This window comes from Schistosoma haematobium, chromosome 4, assembly GCF_000699445.3.
Source record: "Schistosoma haematobium chromosome 4, whole genome shotgun sequence".
NCBI lineage: Eukaryota > Metazoa > Platyhelminthes > Trematoda > Strigeidida > Schistosomatidae > Schistosoma > Schistosoma haematobium.
In genome coordinates, this window is record NC_067199.1 from 16,471,047 (window position 1) to 16,490,929 (window position 19,883).

Consider the following 19,883-nt stretch of genomic DNA (forward strand, 5'->3'; position numbering starts at 1 on the left):
AGACTTTGCAGATGATCTGATCCTCCTATCGCAATCGCAACAACATACCCAGGAAAAAATGACCAGTGTAGCAACAGCCTCAGCAGCAGTAGGTCTCAACACACACAAAGGGAAAAGCAAGATTCTCCGATACAACACAGAATGCACCAATCCAATCAAAATTTACGGGGAAGATTTGGAAGATGTAAAAAGCATTACATATCTGGGCAGCATCATTGATGAACAAGGTGGATCTGATGCAGATGTGAAGGCGCGGATCGGCAAAGCAAGAGCAGCATATTTACAACTGAGGAACATCTGCAACTCAAAACTACTCTCTGTTAACCAACACCAAGGTAATAATTTTCAGTACAAATGTCAAGACAGTTCTACTGTATGGGGCAGAAACCTGGAGAACTACGAAAGTCATCATCCAGAAGATACAGGTGTTTATCAACAGCTGTATACGCAAAATACTTCGGATCTGTTGGCCAGACACTATCAGCAACAATGTATTGTGGAAGAAAATAAACCAGATCCCAGCGGAGGAAGAAATTAGGAAGAAGCACTGGAAGTGGATAGGACACACATTGAGGAAAGCATCCAACTGCGTCACAAGACAAGCCCTCACATGGAATCCTCGAAGTCGAAGGAAAAGCGGAAGATCAAAGAACACACTAAGCCGGAAAATGGAGATAGACATGAGAAAAATGAACAAGAATTGGATGGGACTAGAAAAGAAGGCCCAAGACAGAGTGGGTTGGAGAATGCTGGTCTGCGGCCTATGCTCCATTGGGAGTAACAGGCGTAAGTGAGTAAGTAAGTAAGTTTAACTTGAAGTAATATTGACTATAAAAGAACGCAAGTTAAATAAATAGGTTTTGGGTTTAAATCTCGCGAGGTGGGAACGTGGACGCGCATTTCTGAGGAGACCCATACTAGGATGAAACGGCCGTCCAGTGCTTCCTAGTTTTCCATGGTGGTCTAGCTTCAATTGATTCATGAATTTAATTATTAAGTCATCTTTGTCTAAACTTTTAACTAATTTTATGTTGTACAAGATTTGATTTAAGATTGTGTTTTATTTTACACATTTATGTATAGAATTGACTAACATGGAAGGATACAATTCGTCTTTGATTCATTAATATTATAATTAGGCGACTTTAATAGCAAATAGCTTTTCAGTATTTTTCTTTGTTATGATTATTTAATCAACATATTAATGTATATATCTTTTAAGCACCGTTTATTTTTTATAGAATCACTGAGTGAGTAGTTATAAGGTTAGAGGTTAGTGAAAGCATAAATATATTCAATAAAGCGCTAAACCTTTATAAACTGACAATATTTGACTAGACGTTCTCCTTCAGTGCAAAATGATGCATAATATGAAATTAAGTTATAATATGGGCGATTGGATAAAAAGTATGTATCTATTTATATGAGTCGAGTTTGGAAGTCCAGACTTCTTAGTTGGAATCCTTGTAGTCGTTTTGTTGAATGATTAACGAGTTTAGATGAAATGAGTCAACAGTGGCTGAGATATTATAGCTACATTTATTCTTTATCCCGTAGGCCCTAATCTCTAAATTTATTATTCATTTTCTACATCTCAATTTTATTAGTGCGTTCATGTTTGTATGTTTTATGTCAGACTCGTCTTATCGTTAAGACAACTATTATTTCAGCTCCTTTGGTTTCGATCTTGTCTATTTTTCTTTGTAGTGTTAGTATGAAATGATGTACAGTTCCTACGTTTGTAATGAACGCGAACATAGGTGGGACAACCAACGCATTTAAATACAAATACAAAATTTAAATACAAAATCTCTCGGTAAAATATAAGAACCATACACTGAGTACTTCATTTGCAGATTTCAGTCATTTGTCCTTCACATGCTGTATGATTCTTCCTGTTGACAATGCCTTTCTATTCTCTTTGATTCGATTTTCTTAGTATTCTGCTGTCAGGTTTTTTACTTCCAATTGGTGCAACATGCTACTTATGTCTGTCGACATAAGTAGTATGCACCGCACGTTTAGTATTACTGATTAACTGATATTATAGTAATTTCAAAGACGCTAAATAATTCTTTTGTTATTGAATGGAAAAGCTCTCTCATCTGCTATGTAGTCATATAAGTTATATAATATACCCTTGTGGGCCAGGGTAATTTTACATTGGTTTTCAGGAGAATTAGACACCATCCAGACTTTCACGTGACAACCCAAACAGTAGAGATCAATCCTGTTTAACAGGAGAGCCACACATTGCCAGGCTTAAATTTTATAACCCGAGCAGTATAGCTCAATCCCGCTCCATCTATCATGTAACTTAATGATTAAGTTTAAAAACAAGATTTCACTTCTATTGAAGAAATAAAATGTAAGAAATTAAATAATATTTATGCTTTACCTAGAATTTTAATCTACATTCAAACGTTTGGTATTATTTGGCTTGTATCTTCCCATTGAGGCTTAAAACTGCAATTGATCACTCTGTTATCGGCATATGTGCATACTATACATATGCCTCGATATTGCCCTAATCCACAAGCTTTTTGTAAGTAATGATGGATAGTGGCTAGCAGTGACTATCGGGACTCAGTAGCTAAGTAGATAACGCGAATGGTACTGGATTGAAGTCCCAGAGTGAATATCAACTCTGAGTTGCAGGTACATCCAGCTGACGAGTCCCGAATAGGACGAAACGAGGGTCCTGGATTCCACTGCTAGCCACTATCCATCATTGCTTACATTCTAACGATCTAGATAAGTGAAAATTTTCTTTATTTTTGCTTATTCAGTAGTAAATTTTCCATCTGAAAAAAAATTTACTGAAAAGAGAAATTTCAATCTCTCATTCTCAATGGCTGTTTAATTCGATTTTGTAATCAATCAACATATCAATGTATCTAGGTCTGATTAGTTATTACAAATAGTTAATTAATGACTACCTCGAATATTCTGAATCTTTCCTATCTCGAATCATTGATCAAACATCATTTGAATTCATGAGCTGATATAAATTTCTCTGTTATCCATCAATATGAAGCAGCCATTTTTTTTGATAACCGAAGTAATTAACGATACGGTAACATAAGTTATTAATTTAAATGATCACATTTATATTTATTGATCAAAAGAATTGAAAGTGTCAGCAATGCAGTAATCAGGCAACAGATGATATTTTTATTATTTCTATTTTTATTAGGGACTATACTTCTTTAATGGTCAAACCGTTTTTTCAAAATATTCGTTTGATTAGTGGGTGAATTTTAATAAAAAGTTCAATAATTTCCAAGCGTTCCATTTCAATATCAAATATTTGACCTTTTAAATAGTGGAAATGAACTTATTGTATAATTCTTTATCTACAACAAAAGTTATTTAACTTCAGCTTGTTATATATGCAGTTTTTACAATTACTAGATAATATTTCATTAGAATAATAACATTTAACAGCCACACTTGGTATTGTATGCTTGAATCTTTCCATTTATGTTTAGGACTGCAAATGATCAGTCTCTTATTGATATATGTGCATATTGTGTGTATTGTCTCGATATTGCTTTAAACCACAAGCATCATAAGCAGGGTGAACATCAACCCTGGGATTCAGATACATCCAAATGACGAGTCCAAAATAGGACAAGACGCGAGTCTTGGATCCCACCATCCATCTTTGCTTACATGATATCCGCGTTACAATTCCAACTGCATCACATTGTTTATTTAAATTAATTAATAATTTGTGATTTGTTGGTAAAATTTTCAATTTACTGAAAGTTAATCATTTTTATTTGAACAAAAATGGTAACAGAAATCATATATCTTCGGTATATTCACATATTTCCAACAAATAGGAGCTGTATTTAACCAGACGATATTCTAGTTCAGTTTAGATCATCTAAAATTGATTTTAATTAAACAAAATGAAACATGTAAGAACTGTCATCTGAACTTGTTCGAAGTTTCACAGTATTTGGGCGCCACTTTGGTATAAGATTTTATTATATTTGATTATATGTCCTTCAAAAGGGCTGGACTATATTGCCAGGCAAAACAATGAATTTACTTCCTATTAATTCTCTGAGATTTTACAAGTACATTCTTCTTCAATAATTGAATTCATAAGCAAATTGTAGCTAGACCACCATTGAAAACCTGGAAGCATTGGACTACCGTTTTGTTTTAGTATGGGACTCCTCAGCAGTGCGCATCTACGATCCCGCCTCGCGGGACTCAAACACAGGATCTATTAGTCTTGCGCGTGGACGCTTAACTACTAGACCGTTGAGCCAGCATCCAACGGTGTGAATGTCTAACTTCAACCAATCCATAGAATTGCCCTACTATCTACCACTGCCTTCAGTGACTTACTATCTCACGACTGACTTGGTCGAACTTCACTGGTCACGTCTTCTCACTAGAACTTTCTTCTTCCTTAAAATAAAATACATTTGTAAGTGAATATTAAATATGTCAATTAAATATCTTTACTGTTAGTAATGTAATTTTCAATAACTATTTCCAAAATTATTATATAAATAATACTGATAATTATGATGATCAACAAGAAAGAAGTATATCATGTTTGTAGAAATCAAATGTTTGTATTGAATGAATTATTCACTACATTTCTATATAACAAAAAAATGAAAGAATGATGCAAATATTTTCGAACTTTAAAACTATGTATGTATTATATTAAAATAAAAAATACGATAATGCAACTACGAACTGGGATTCATACAAATGGTATTTGAAAATACAACTTCAATGAAAGTATATATGAATAGATAACGACATTATGTATACACTTAGCACTCTATACTGATGGTTATTTAATGGTAAATACATTAAATAATACAGTAAATTTCATCTGCTGTTGTTTAGATGCTATATTATAGACCTGGAACATAAGACTCACATTTGATACTATATAGAATGCTTATAGTCATAAATTCTCGACGTGAATTAATCTATAAACGTCTTCAAAGCAAACTATAATTACATCAATACATGCTCACAAGTGACTGGCTTCAAGATGTATATCCTGGAGTTATAGTGAGAAGCAGTGACCAGTGAAGATCAACCGTGTCTGCTGTTAGGCAATAACTAACTGAAGACAATAGTGGATGTGTCGATCAATTTCGTGGATTCATTGAAGTTAGACATTCATAACATTGAATGCCAGCTCAATGGTCTAGAGGTCAAGCGTTCGCGCTCGAGTCTGATAGGTCTTGGGTCGGAATCTCACGAGGTGGGATCGTGGATGTGCACTGCTAAGTCCCACAATAGAACGAAATGGCCGTCCAATGATTCCAGGTTTTCCATGATGGTCTAGCTTTAATTGACTCATGATCTCAACTATTGAAATTATAATTATATGCTTATCATTAAGTACTTTGAAATGGTTTTCCAAATATTTTAATGGAAACACGTAAATTGAAAGGTCTAGCAAGTTTTGAACGAGACAATTATCACTGTTAGGTTTTGATAATAGTTCCACATTCTAATTTTATGTATAGTCACTTATGTGTACCCTTGAATATATTTGAAATAAATCATTATATGTTCTTTTTCTGGAGGTTCTGTATCTGACACCATTCAATGGATAAGTACATCTTGAAACCAAACAAATTATATGTTTGAATTGGAAATTTTGCATCAAAATGATAAATTTGGATTTATATTGAATAGTTTTCTGTAAGATAATATATATACAGATAATCATTTCTACGTTTTTATTTGTTTGTAATTTGTTAATACTTTTCCACTTTTTTTGTACACAAATTTAAAGAAAATTTACATTTTTTAAATTGTGATAACATTCTTCAACTAAATAGGAAGTCATCTGTAGCCACTGATTACAATTAGAAGTTACTTATTTACGTACGCCTGTTAGTCCCGACGGAGTATAGGCCGCAGACCAGCATTCCTTAACCCACTCTGTCCTGAGCCTTTCTTTCTAGTTATATACGATTGTTTTTCATTCTTCTCATGTCTGTCTCCATTTCTCGGTGTAATGTGTTCTTTGGTCTTCCTCTTATTCTTTAGCCCTGAGGATTCCAATGGAAGGCTTGCCTTGTGACTCAGTTAGGTGCTTTCCCCAATGTATGTCCTATCCACTTCCAGCTCTTCTTCCTGATTTCTTCATCCGCTGGGATCTGGTTTGTTCTTTTGCATAGCAGGTTGTTGCTGATAGTGTCTGACCGACGGATCCGCAGTATTTCGCGTAGACATGTTTTAATAAACACTTGTATCTTCTGCATGATGGCTTTACAATTAAAAGTTATCTTCAGCTATTTTAGCTAAATTTAAACCTTCTTATATTCAAATAGCCATAGTTATAAACTGGTTAAAATTCAAAAAAGAAAAACGCGATCAGATACTAATTTGTTAGTGAAGTCTAAAATGAACGAGATTTAAGATATTCATTTTCTATATACGCCATGATATATGACTTTAAATAATATAAATCATTTATTTCTAACAGTTGCAGATATTTCCCTTTAATAGTGAATTATATATTAGAAATATCTCATAACTAAATTGGGTATTGACTATTAAGTGCGAATAATGACTACTTAATTTTTTTTTATAAACATTAAGTAACTTTGTAGTTGGTTTACATCACAGACTGAACTAATTTGAAAGCGTGATGGAAGTTAGAGGGCACCGAACACAGCTGTTTTTATCCAGTACAAGGTCCTCACATACACTCCTTAATTACTGGACCTGCAATGTTTGGGTGTCATGTATAGAGTATTTCTTCGAAGTTAATCAGTTGGAATCCACATAAGTTCATATTTCCATATTTTGTTGATTCGCGATGTGATGCAACAATTATGCACTTTCATTGATGGGTAACTACTTCCCTATCAATCTGATTAGATCCCATTTGTTTAGCTGATATCAGTCTGTGATAAATTTCCATAATTTTTACAAATCCTTAAATCAAATTTTAAGTTCCTTTTTTTAGAAAGGACTCATGCTTTTACGGTCTTAGTTAGTAAACAACATGAAATTAATTTGTTTAAGTAAATCCACTTAGTGGAAATCTCCTACAATCTATACTTATAGATGAAGTCACAAATCAGCGATGTACGAAGCTTACAAATTCTTCAATACATTGTGAAGATAAATAATAAATAGGATAACCTTTATATAATCCTATAAACAATGAATGATTAAACTGATTCATTTTCAATCTATTAAACTTCTATCAATTAATGTGGTATAATTTTGTAAGTTGGTAACAGAATGTCATACACTTTCATTAAAAATAATAAATAAGTCAGAATTCTATTATTTTATGAGAATAATTAATAGTCATCATAAACTTGTGTTATGTACTATTAGCCTGAAATCTTAGTATATTCATGTATGCAACAATGTAACTTATTCCAGTACTGGAGATCTATCAAGACTTATCGAATCACGTATAGGTGTGTTGATGCTTACATATAGAAAGAGTGAGATGGAAAGACAAATAAAAGTAGGCACACACACCCACACATAAGACTTAAAAAGTTTTATATAAAGAAAAAGAAAACTAAGGTCAGACAAAATAATCTCTACGATGTATCTTTTATTAATTGAAATTTTTATAATAGAAAAAGTGTGTTTCTAACAGAATTTCCTGATTACATCTGTGGAAAAAGAAAAAAATATTTAATGCAGTATTATTTTATCATCGTTTTATTAATAAAAAGAAGTGTAGTTTGATTTACTTGATTGCTTCATTACTGAACAACAGTAGATGAAACATAATAAAAGTAACGATAACAATAATCAACATTATAAATCAAGTCCATCCTCACTGTTATAAACTTATCTACTAATGTATATTACTATACAAATGGGTATCTATGTGTCTATACATTACAGTTACCATTATTGTTTTATAGTTTTCTTAGATATTCTGTAAAGTGGTGAAAATGATTCACTTTAAATTGGAGTATACTTGAATAGACCAAATATCTGTTAGCTAAATACTCCATGAAAAAAAACAAATATCATAAAGAAAATAATGTATTTCTTCTGAATCCCATTAGTATAGCTTGTTACTGGTGTAATACAATGGTTGTGATAAGGAAATGATTTTTTTAGTGTGAAGTATTATATCTGAGTTATTTCGTAGCTAAATTCGGAGCACTATTGTTTAGAAATCACGAAATGAACTGAGCTAGAAGAACATTGAAAACCTGGATAGATTAGATAGTTGATTTGTCCCAGTATATGACCCCTCAACATTATTTATTCAGAACTCTGCCACAGAGGATCGAACTGAAGACTCTTGGTCTTATGCATTGAGCCGAGATCTAATGGTGTTCAAGTTTAGCTAAAATGAATTTGTGATATTGCTCAGTCATCTTACATTTTCTCCAGTGGATAACTGCCCCACATCTGACATAGTTGAACTAAACTGATGGTCTAATTTCAATCATCAATCTTCACAATCCAATGCTGATAAGTATTGTTATTGCCTCAATCCATCAAAATACATGCCTTCTGATCATTGCGGTTATTAGACTAAGGCTATTTTTTGTGCATTTGTCACAAATTATATTATCAGTCCAAATCATATTGTCTATTCGTTTGTTTATGTAGAAATATTCAAATAATCAAACGATAGACGGTTTCAGCAAAACATTTATGAATGCAGTTTAAAGTTTCAGTAAATAGAATTATAACAAATATTTCTTGCAGGATATATTAAGTAATTTAAATGATTTGAATCAAAATATGAATGATTTTAACCGAATTATGAGTGTTTGTAATTCATTTCTTCCATTATGTACTTTTCATCACATGGAAATTCTTATATAACACCACATTTTTTCTACTTCGTAACGGATAAACAATGAAAATATGGATGAAAATGTAGATTATTGTTAGATATGATGAGAATCATCAGAAGTGCGTAAGGATTTCAACACTTGGGGAATATTAAATCACTTATTTAGGCACCGCCAACTATTCTATCAACATTCTACTAACTGTATGCAACCATGCAGTTTTGGTTCAGAAATCCAAGTGGAAAGAAAATTTGCAAATAAAGAACATCAAAGTTGGCGAGACTGTAATTTATGGACGAACCAATCAGATTTACGATAACGGGTCTTAGATTTTAGCACGAAATTCATTTACCCATTTGGCTAAATAAAGTCTTGGCATTATAGCTGATGTCAGTTCGTGATGAAAACCTTAAATCTACTTCCTAACCATAACCATCAACTGTAAATCATAATCCTTATTCTTCAAACTGCTTTATAACCCTCATTTAACTCTAGTAAGTAGGTAAACACTCTCAAGATCATTTTAACGTCGCTCAAATGTCGTCCATAAATTATAGTCTCACCTCAAAGTTCTTTCCGAAAAGTAAATTAAACGGAAAATTATTTCTTTTATTCAAAAGCATTAAGAAATATATAGATATCAAATTCAATGCTTACAAAGTTTTGGTGAAGTTAAGGTATTTCAAAATTATCCAAATATGATTTTATTGAAGTATAATAATGTAAATTGTAGTCTTTAAAATATTTCATGATTATATACAACAATAATAATAATAATAATGAATATCCCATATAATCTTAATAAATTAACAAAATACCTATCATAGATAGTGTTAGAAAACTGTCATACTCACTATTCAAATAAGTTATTTCCTTTCATCTTCTTAACTGTCTTCTTTAGTTCAAGTACTAACAGCCAGGATCATCTTTCCATGTGTTCCTTATATGTTTTACATTAATAGGAAAGTAATAAAGATAATGAGATTTAACTTATCTACTTATAAATTCTCTTTTCTTGCCAACAGATTTGGTAATGTTCTATTCATCAGTTCCGATTTCACATTGATTATATTCTTTAAGATGAAATAAAAATCAATCCAGGAACTAAAATCTCCATTTCGGCAATAACATGTACTGATGAAGTACAGTTTTAATTATAGTTATTTTTTTAAAAAAAAAACTGTATTTGTATACTGGAAAATAATGAGATTACACTATATTGTGTTCATTACTTAAAATAAAGCTTAAACATATAAGTTTGGGAATAAAATCAATTTACAGATTCTGAAAAAGTTTCTAAGAAACATTTTTAGTCATTTGTACATCAGACATGATATGAATGTGTTATTCTTTTACTAACTTGAAAATTGCTATGATTTAAGAATAGAACACTCGTTTAAGTTGGGAAGTTCCATACAGAGATAATATAAGTCTACTCTTTCTTATATTGATTCATTTATCCATATCCATATATCCATATATATATATATATATATATATATATATATATATACGAAATAGTGCACACTGATAAGCTGAATTGAAAATCCTCTTTAAAACATTGATTTTCATCCAAAAAGTAGTTCATAATTATAATTATATTTTTGTATTTATTAATTAAATGATTCATAAATATACTTTTATTATGTTTGTCATTAAATTTGTCATTGAATTGTCATTATTCATTGATTAAAAATTTCATTGAAATATGTTACTTTTAGGTACAACTATGAACACGTGACTATAATACCATTATTTAACTTATAAATGGTGAATATGATCTACCTTCCATTGTAAAATATCCTCATGAGATTGTAACATTAAAAAAAACTAGTCGATTGTAAAATAGACCGACTTTTAGAGAGAGAAAAAAATTCTTTGATTGTTTTACATATATCCAAAAACCAAACACTGTTTATGTAAGCTGAAGATTTTATTTCATTTGACCAATTGTATATAGTACATGTAAATTGTTAAACTATATTGATATATTTTAGTGTATTTTCATTGAAATATATATAACAAAGTATTTGATGGTTTATGTCAATGATTTGTATTGTATATGTATGTGAAATCGATTAAGCCAATGTATTTTAATTCAGTATATGTTGTATATTGTAGTTCTAAGTGTTAAGTTGGAAATAAGTTGATCTGTAAATCTTTAATAGACATTTCTAACTATCTGAAGATAACTAGTAATGATAATAATAAAAGACTTATCAACATGAAAAAAAATCATTCTTAATATTCTATTACTTCAATTATAAATGGATTATCAAAATAAATTTCAAAGTAATATATGTCTAGGGGACAGAACACAGGTGGGGACAATCGAATATCAGTTTAGGGGTTGTGGAGATTGTTAAGTTTCTGATTGAGATCATGAACCAGTTGATGTTAGACCACCATTGAAAACATGGAAGCACTGGACGGCCGTTCCGTCTTATGGTGGGACTCCTCATCAGTGCGCATCTATGAACCCGCCCGCGGGATTCGAACCCATGGCCTTCAGCATCGTGGATGCGCACTGCTGAGGAGTCCCACAATAGGACAAAACGGCCGTCCGGTGCTTCCAGGTTCTTAATGGTGGTCTAACAACTATCGAATATATTTAACACAAAATTACAGGACTTGTTAATGAAATCTGACAATCATAAAGTAAATGCTTAATTTGCAAAATGTCCACCAATTGTCTCAAAATGACTCAGATTTAATTGTTCTTGCATTTTCATACAAATTGCATCCTGTTTCCATTCCTTACTGTTCGATCCTCTTGTCTCTCTGCTGCCAGACGTTCTGTTCACGACTAACATCGTACACTACTTATGTCAATATAAGTAGCACACACCACAAATGTATAGATGGTAATATATGATAACGAAAGTTTTGTATGAATCAGTTGTTTGACAAATTTAAATAATTTTAATAGTTGAGATCATGAGATTTATAGGTCTTGAATTTGAAACCCGCGAGACGGGATCATGGATGCGCACTAATGAGGAGTCCCAAAATAGGGAGAAATGGTCGTGCAGTATTTCCAGGTTTTCCATGGTGTTCTAGCTCCAAATGACTCATGATCTCAACTATTAAAATAACTATAATATCCACAAAACTCCTTCTGATTCAATTTTAAATAAAACAGAAATTACAAATTTTCTCTTAATTTGACATATAATAACTGTATAGTTTTTTATCTGAATGGACATAAGCTATTGAGAACTATTCATTATTTGGTATTTAACAAACTTTATTAATGTAATTTTATTATAAGCATCAAAACTTGGTAAGTGACTGAATGGATATAAGCTTTTTTTGTGAATAATCACTCAGTGAAAATATTTATAGATTTTTATAATGGATTTACGTTTGTTAAACAATCATTGTAAACCAGGAAGTACTGAGCGGTTATTTCGTCTTAATGTGGGATTAATCAACAATGTACTGTAACAAAGCCAACAGGGATTGAATCTAAGACCTTAAAACTCTCTCTCCCCCCCCCAAAGAACGTAATATTCGTGTAATATTTTAGATTAACTAAGGTTAGAATAATAAACCATTTGATGCTGTCCCAGTGGTTTGTAGGCTAAGTACTCTCCAATGGTGTTGGTGAATACACAATGTTGTCGAGTCCCGCAATACAAAAAAGGCTAGTCACTAATACCTGCTTTACAATGATTGTCTAACTAAGATAAATCAAACTGTAGTATTTAAAAATCATTCTAATTCCTCAAATAACAAAATATTTATGCGTAATCTAAATTATGTAATCTAATCTATCGAATATTAAAGATTAATTTTTATAAATTAACATATTTGATTGGGTTGTATTATCAATGAAAAGGAGTGTTATTAATTCATATTAAAAATGTTAATGAATAATGATTTTAAAAGGAGTAATTTTCAACTAATTATGCTTATTAATTACTCCAGAAACTACTTTTCATATTTCACATAAATAGGTATGATATATAAAGAATCATAAGTAATGGTTCCTCAGGGAAAGACATTAGTTTTGTATTAGCCGATTAGAATTAAGCAGAATCAAATGTCATTTTTTTAAACAAAAAAACTAAATCAATAAATATCAAAAATTCGTAACAAAAGCCAAGCTTTAAACTAAACTACAATCCTTTTGAAAATATGGTTATCTGTAATGATGGATAAATTGCTTGTAAATTAAGGCAATATCGGGGCATACGCACAGTATGCACATATGCCAGTAAGAGACTGATCAATTTCAACCCAAAAACATCAATGGGAAGATTCAAGTAAAACAATACCAAGTGATGGATAAATCGTTTGTAGTAATTTAGTATGTAAATAAAAGTTTCTGTTGATATTTTCCAAATAATTGATTTAATGTAATCAACTAAGCCTAGCACATTACTATTGGACAAGTTAATGACAGAATATTATGACACTACATTTTGTGGTTTCCCAAGCTGCACTTCTTTTGACGACTATTTACATCACAGACTGACATCAGCTAGACAGCTAGTAAACAATAGAGTATTGGATAGCTGTTTCGTCCTAATAAAGAACTCCTAAGTAGTAAGCACTCAAAATACCTAGAGAAATAGAATTCAGTTCATCAGGTCAGCGATGCATTAAGGGTATGAGTAAGGATCCATAAGTTCACCTATCTAATACTAGTCCATTTCTCTTATTGACTTAAAAAACCAGACAAAAAAAATTATGTGATACAAAACCTTCAGATTACAAAAGTGAATTATGAAAAAGATTTCTAATGATTAAATAACTACAAATTAGTTACATTAGAGAGGAAGAATGTATTTGTAAAATCTCAGCGAATGAATTTAAAGTAAATCCAACGTTTCGTCTGGCGATCGAACAATTTATCGATAATTTTAATGTTTGATTATATTTCCTTGAAAAAGCTTGAACCAGAGTGCCAGATGAAACGTTGGATTTACTTCAAATTCTTTCGCTGAGATTTTACAAATACGTTCTTCTTCTTTAACGTCTCACACAAACTCAGAGCTCAAATAGTGTGAAACTATTCGATCAAATTGAGACGGAAGTTCTTATTTAAATTTGTTACATGTTTTTTTCATTTCAGTTAGATTGAGCTGACAATAATTCGTTACTTAGTGACTTTTTAACAGGTAGGGAATGTTCATCGAAATTATGGGAAAGCTCATTTATACTTGATAAACAACTTGTATTAGTTTTATCGTGTAAGGAGTTGCGTTAAAAATTATTTTATTTACAGCTTCTAAAAGATAGGTGTCACAAGTGATTGACCACTGGGTGATGATCAATATCATGTGTCAAGTCCTTCTTAAGTGCAGATCGAATGCTATCGACCATGTTGCAATGTGGCCACCAGTCTAGGTGACTCGACACTGCGTGCACTATATATTGAGATTAGACGGTGGTTGGAGGCAGTCGACATGAAACCCTGGACCCGGATTTCGTGCTACTTGTCACTCGTCAGCAAGGTATACCCGTAATCTTGAGTGAACTAGTGCTCCCTAGCCCGGATAGCTCAGTGGTAACGTCTCTGACTGTGAAGCTGGGTGACACGGGATCTAGTCCTCCAGGGAGCACCAGTTCACTCAAGATTACAGGTACACCTTGCTGACGAGTGCCAAGTAGCACGAAACCCGGGTCCAGGGTTTCCTGTTGACTACCTCCAGCCACCATCTAATAGACAGGTGTACATGAAATCATGTATGCAATAGACTGTGAAAGTTAAAGAATAAAAAATATAAATACATTTCAATTACTATCATTTCTGTGCAGCATGACTCTCAACTGATTGTCAAGATTGATATTCTCAACATTGAAATTATTTTAATGAGTGAATTATTTTAAAATACAGTGGTTTAAGCAAAATCACAGTTATGTTAACAAAATGATGGTAAGAAATGTATACACCCATAAGATGAAATTTTCTTTAAGTAAACATGTATTTCCAAAATCCTTTTTCAAGTTCGAAATGAAATTTAAGTAATATCGGCTAAAATCATTTGTAAGACAATAACAAAATAAAATGCACATCAACTACTTTCGTCGTTTTTTTGTTTTCAAACTATACTGTCATGAATTTATAGGGGGAAGGCTCATAGTTTTTGTGTTCCTCACCTACATAACATTTATATATGTTGTTTAAAGTGTAGAGAATTAAATGACACATGGGAGTATAATTTGCGGTCTTTGATATCTATCCTGTTGTTATGGTTACAAAAATAAATGACAGGGGAATTTAAGCTTCACAATCATAAAGGCAATTTGATCTAATCGTCAAATGAAAAAAAAATTACTTTTTAAAATTTTACGTGTTTTGATATTACAAGTGTTACATGTGAAATAAATTGAAATTAACAATCAATTAATCCGCGTATTGGTTAAATAAACAAATAGATAGATGAACCAATCAGGTTGGTTCTTACAAAAGTTTCGAGAGAAGTTATTTGAAGTTTCAAATGAAAACTGACCCAAAATGTAAATTCGAATTCACTATTGTGTGTAGAATGTCTGATGAAGTGGTTTTTGTTATTTAAAAGATTTAGCATTAAATAAACAAAGTAACTTCATAAATATCAAACCAAATTTCTTCACCATTTGGGTAACCTTTCTGAATAAGTAGAGATTTTGACCTTATACTAGATCAGAAAAACTGTGAGGTATCGATTACTTTCTGAAATTCCTTAAAGAATATATATGTGACCGATTCTAAAATAAATCCTGATGCCAATTTAATTGATGAATCAAATCTGTAATTTTGCTTCATTGTTATGTACAACATGAAATTAGCATGCATTTCTGGTAGAAAAGAATTGATGAAACACCTGTAAGCATTTTATGCTATTTACTTAAATTTGAGTGTACTGATCAACTTAATTATTTCAAGAAGAACAATATTAAAATTCAGCTGTTTAAGTCTAAACTCTTTATAATCGAACATGATTCCTCATAGCACTTTGATTTAATTACAGCAACCAATCCAAATATAATTTCTATGCAATAAACTAGACTCGAAAAATCGTTTCTTATATAGTTTATAGTAAGCAAGATAATCATGTTATCTACGTAATTACTTTTACATGCAAAATTACCGTTTACCCTAAGTGTTAATCGAAGACATAAACAAGCTTGTGGAATATAAGGCAACATATAAGTAACAAAATTAGAATTAGTTCAAATCAATTCATAAGTTAAACTACAACAAACATGTTGAGTATATTCAGCACGTTCATTTTCTATAATTTTGAACTTAGAAATACGGGATGGAGTAAGGGTTTCACCACGTTCGGGCTGAGTAACATACGTGATCATACACTTTATTTGGTATAACATGCAGTAATTGATGAATGTTGATTCAGAAAAAATTCACTTTCACATTCTAAATATTTAAGTTATGTATGATATTCATTTGGTAATTCTTAAGAAAAAAACAGGATTTATAAGTGAATTTGGTCAATAAGTTGTCGTTAAGCTTTCGGCGGTTCAATAATATATTCACCAATCAATAGTCGTTGTCTTTCTCCCTAAATCGTGCAAATTTTATTTTTCTTCATAAATAGTCACAATTATCCCCAGTCGTAATACACCCCAGAATATTTTCATTGATTAACCGATGCTACTTATATTTATTTAATAGGCACTCGTTACAAAATAAAATATACTTCCCGGTCATAAAACCTAACCTTTTATGTAAATTACCAGTAACATTTTCCGTGAAAACTAAAAATGAATGGTTTTATTTTCAAATGGTGGCTGAAATTCAAACCATATAATCGATAGTGCTTCGAGGACAATACTCTCTTCTAAGATTGTTTTCCATATTATAGAATGATAAACACTTTTAAAGAAATGATGGATGTTGGTTAGCAGTGCAATCCAGGACATGCATTTCGTCCTATTTGGGATTGTTATTTTTCGTTAAATAATAGAATAGCGTAATCACCATCTAAGACTTCTGTCATATGGTTGATAAATGTTAGAGCATCTTTGGCATTAGTAATTACCCATAAACTTTGTGGTTTAACGTGAATTGATGAATGAGTAAGTTTTAACCAATGACTTCACACAAACTTACCTTGAATAGCATAATTTCCAGTTTTGATACCATTAGTGGTTACGTATATTTCGGAAGCAAGTTGGGCCAAATGACTTCATTTGCCCACTATTCTTGAAGAATATTTCTTGGTAGAGATATGATAAAAGACGACAAATGCAGTAACAAGAATAACATTTCAGAAGGTTCTCCAATCCCAAAGAAGAATTGGGTCGTTTAGAGACGGCAAACCTAATAGTACCAGTAGAATTGACGATAAATTTTATTAATATACGGATCTGTGGAGATTACAGAATTTCCTTGGTCTAGATGACGAACTAATCTTAGTTGCATCAACATTAGAAGCCTGGGAGCAATGGACAGACTTTTTCATTATTGTAGAAATGCATATCCATGACCTTGCAACGAATTCAATCAGTTCGTGATATAAACTGTTTAAATATCTTTAAGACATTGAGATATTCTTCATAGAAACCAAACTATATATTTCCGAATCAAATAATACCTTTTTACAAAAGAAATTGAAGGTTAATTCTGATCATCAAAACCAGTTAGATATTAGCTCAATGTTATAAAAATCAGTTTGATAATCAGTTTAAAATAAAAGCCAAATTATTTTTTGTAAAAACTTTTTGTCTGATCACTACAGCATTATTAAATTCGGATTTACTTGAAAAAAATTCTAAAACGTAACTCTGCCTATTTTTGAGTATGTCAGTGTCACACTTGTAGATTATGAAAGACTACCTCATCCCTGACTTGATGAATGATCGGCCCGGCTGGACATCAATATTTTTATATTTTAAATTTATGCTACTTAAATTATTTAAGTAGATGAACAATTTGTACTAAACATTCACTAATGATATCCTTATTGAAAAGAAACGTGACTAGCACAGCATTTTCTGAATGGGATGAGTTTCTTTCAATTTGTCAGATTCTCAAATGCTGCACGAAATTGAAATAAATGGTTGAGTGAAACCAAACCTACTTTATGTGTAGTATTTTGTTTATCAAAAGATATACTGTATTACAGTTAATTTTAGGTGAGAAACAATGTACATTAACAATAAAGATCAGATTTTAATTGAACAATTATGCAACTACGAGAAGTCTCAGAAGTAACTACAAGCCAGTTTTGAATATTGGGGCATAAATTGTTAATCTTTAAACCTTATTTTTGACTGGATAAATTGCATTTATAAACTTAATTTTGCATTTCGTTTTTTTTAAAAATTCCATTATCAGGACCAAACTCAGTTCAGCGGCGTCGTGGTCGTCAAACATACAGTCGGTATCAAACTTTAGAATTAGAAAAAGAGTTTCAATACAGTCATTATTTAACACGGAGGAGACGAATCGAAATAGCTCATAATCTCTGTTTAACTGAGCGACAAATCAAAATTTGGTTTCAGAATAGAAGAATGAAATTGAAAAAAGAACGCCAACAAATCAAGGAATTAAATGACGAAACAATTCGTCAAACAACTACAGATCCCGTTCACCATAGTCGACGTCAAATGGGCTCATCACATCAATACTTCGAAATGATGAATTCTAACAACAATAACAGTTATTATTCAACAACTTCTAATCCAAGCATTCTTGACTCAAAAGACAACTGTCAACTTGACTGTAAACCATTATCGTTACATAAAAAATCAGGGTTGATTCCAAAATTATTGAGTAACAATATACAGTCAGATCCGATGATTACGGGTGGATTTTTACCATCAGCTACTAGGGGTCTACAATCAGCAGTAAGCTACCCTGGAAGTCAAGGTGGACTTGGTCAAGGGGACTCTGAGGATTGTGAACCAATGGATAGTGAAGATGATGAGGAAGAAGATGATTTCTGTGAGTCAGACGACCTCCAAGGGCCTAAAGTTTCCAAACTTGCACATGAATATAATAATCCTCATCTAATGAGAACAAACATACTGCGCGACAAATAATATCAATAAAAACTTGAACTTTTGTGTTTAGAAAAAGGTCATGAATACCATCAAATCAATAACAAATTAGCACACATGACATTATTTTATGTTTTATCTGTATGAACTTGAAATCTAGTTTGCCTAATTTTTATTCTTCCTCTTCAATATGTGTTAAGTTAAAACAAACTGCCATCAGTAATCCACGAAACCTGTACCAGCTCTTTTATTGCTGACACATAAAACATATAAAGGATAAAATTGTCAATACAATTCCACAAAATTTAAAAACTATGTTCTACCTGTGTAGTATCTTGTACCAAAGACCTTTACCAATTTTCTTAATTATGAAACACTACTTTTTAAATTAAGTAGTATGAATATAAAAGTGTTTTTTTATTTTGAAAAATATACTGTAGGAGTGCAACTTATAAGGAATTCATCCTACTTACAAATATAAGACGAGTGAATGCTTAAAGTAAATTAAAATGATGTGAGTTATTAAGCATTAAGTATATAAGCCTAAGCTGGGTAGTAATTCTACTCGTAAAATGAACTATTGGGTAAACATGTGATGGACAACTCAGAAAAGTGGTGCTTATAGATAAGTTAAACAACTATCAAAAGTTACACACTTTCCTACGTGAGGAGAGTATCTTATAAAGTACAAGAATATAATATTCTTGTTAGTTATAATGAAATAAAACGTTAAATCATAAATTCCCCGATGATAAGACCAAAGTCAGTCAGTTATGATGAGTAAAATACGGCAAGATTATAAGCATCCTCTCAATTACTACACCACGTTATCATAGAGTGAAAGAATTGACAAAGTGAATAGTAAGTAGATGAATTAAAATTATCATAATATAACTGATAATAAAAAAGACAAGTGACAGAGACTATGATTCCATCAGAGAAAATAAATTTGCAGAATAAAAAATACAAAATAATATTGTAACAGTGAATAAAAAGTGAATGTAAATAAACCACTGAATCTTTTAATAAATCATCTTATTGAAAGAATATCGGATATGGAATTAGTCCTACAAAATTTGAACATTGTTTTCTGAAATTTAATTGTTTCAATTTTATCATAATAATCCAAGAAACTAG

The 19,883-nt window shown here is 31.5% G+C and overlaps 1 protein-coding gene across 2 annotated transcripts in view; it reads left to right on the plus strand.

Annotated features, from left to right (window-relative positions):
• HOXB7 (Homeobox B7) overlaps nucleotides 1–19,155 on the plus strand; it is a gene marked incomplete at its 5' end in the record, with an annotated part of 58,706 nt that extends 39,551 nt beyond the window's left edge. For both annotated transcript variants that reach the window (XM_012942484.3, XM_051215807.1), the window contains one exon: nucleotides 18,082–19,155. In XM_012942484.3, coding sequence (XP_012797938.3) covers nucleotides 18,082–18,788 — 707 coding nt within the window. In that variant the 3' untranslated portion in view covers nucleotides 18,789–19,155. The remainder of the gene's footprint in view (nucleotides 1–18,081) is intronic.
• Nucleotides 19,156–19,883: the final 728 nt, after the last annotated feature.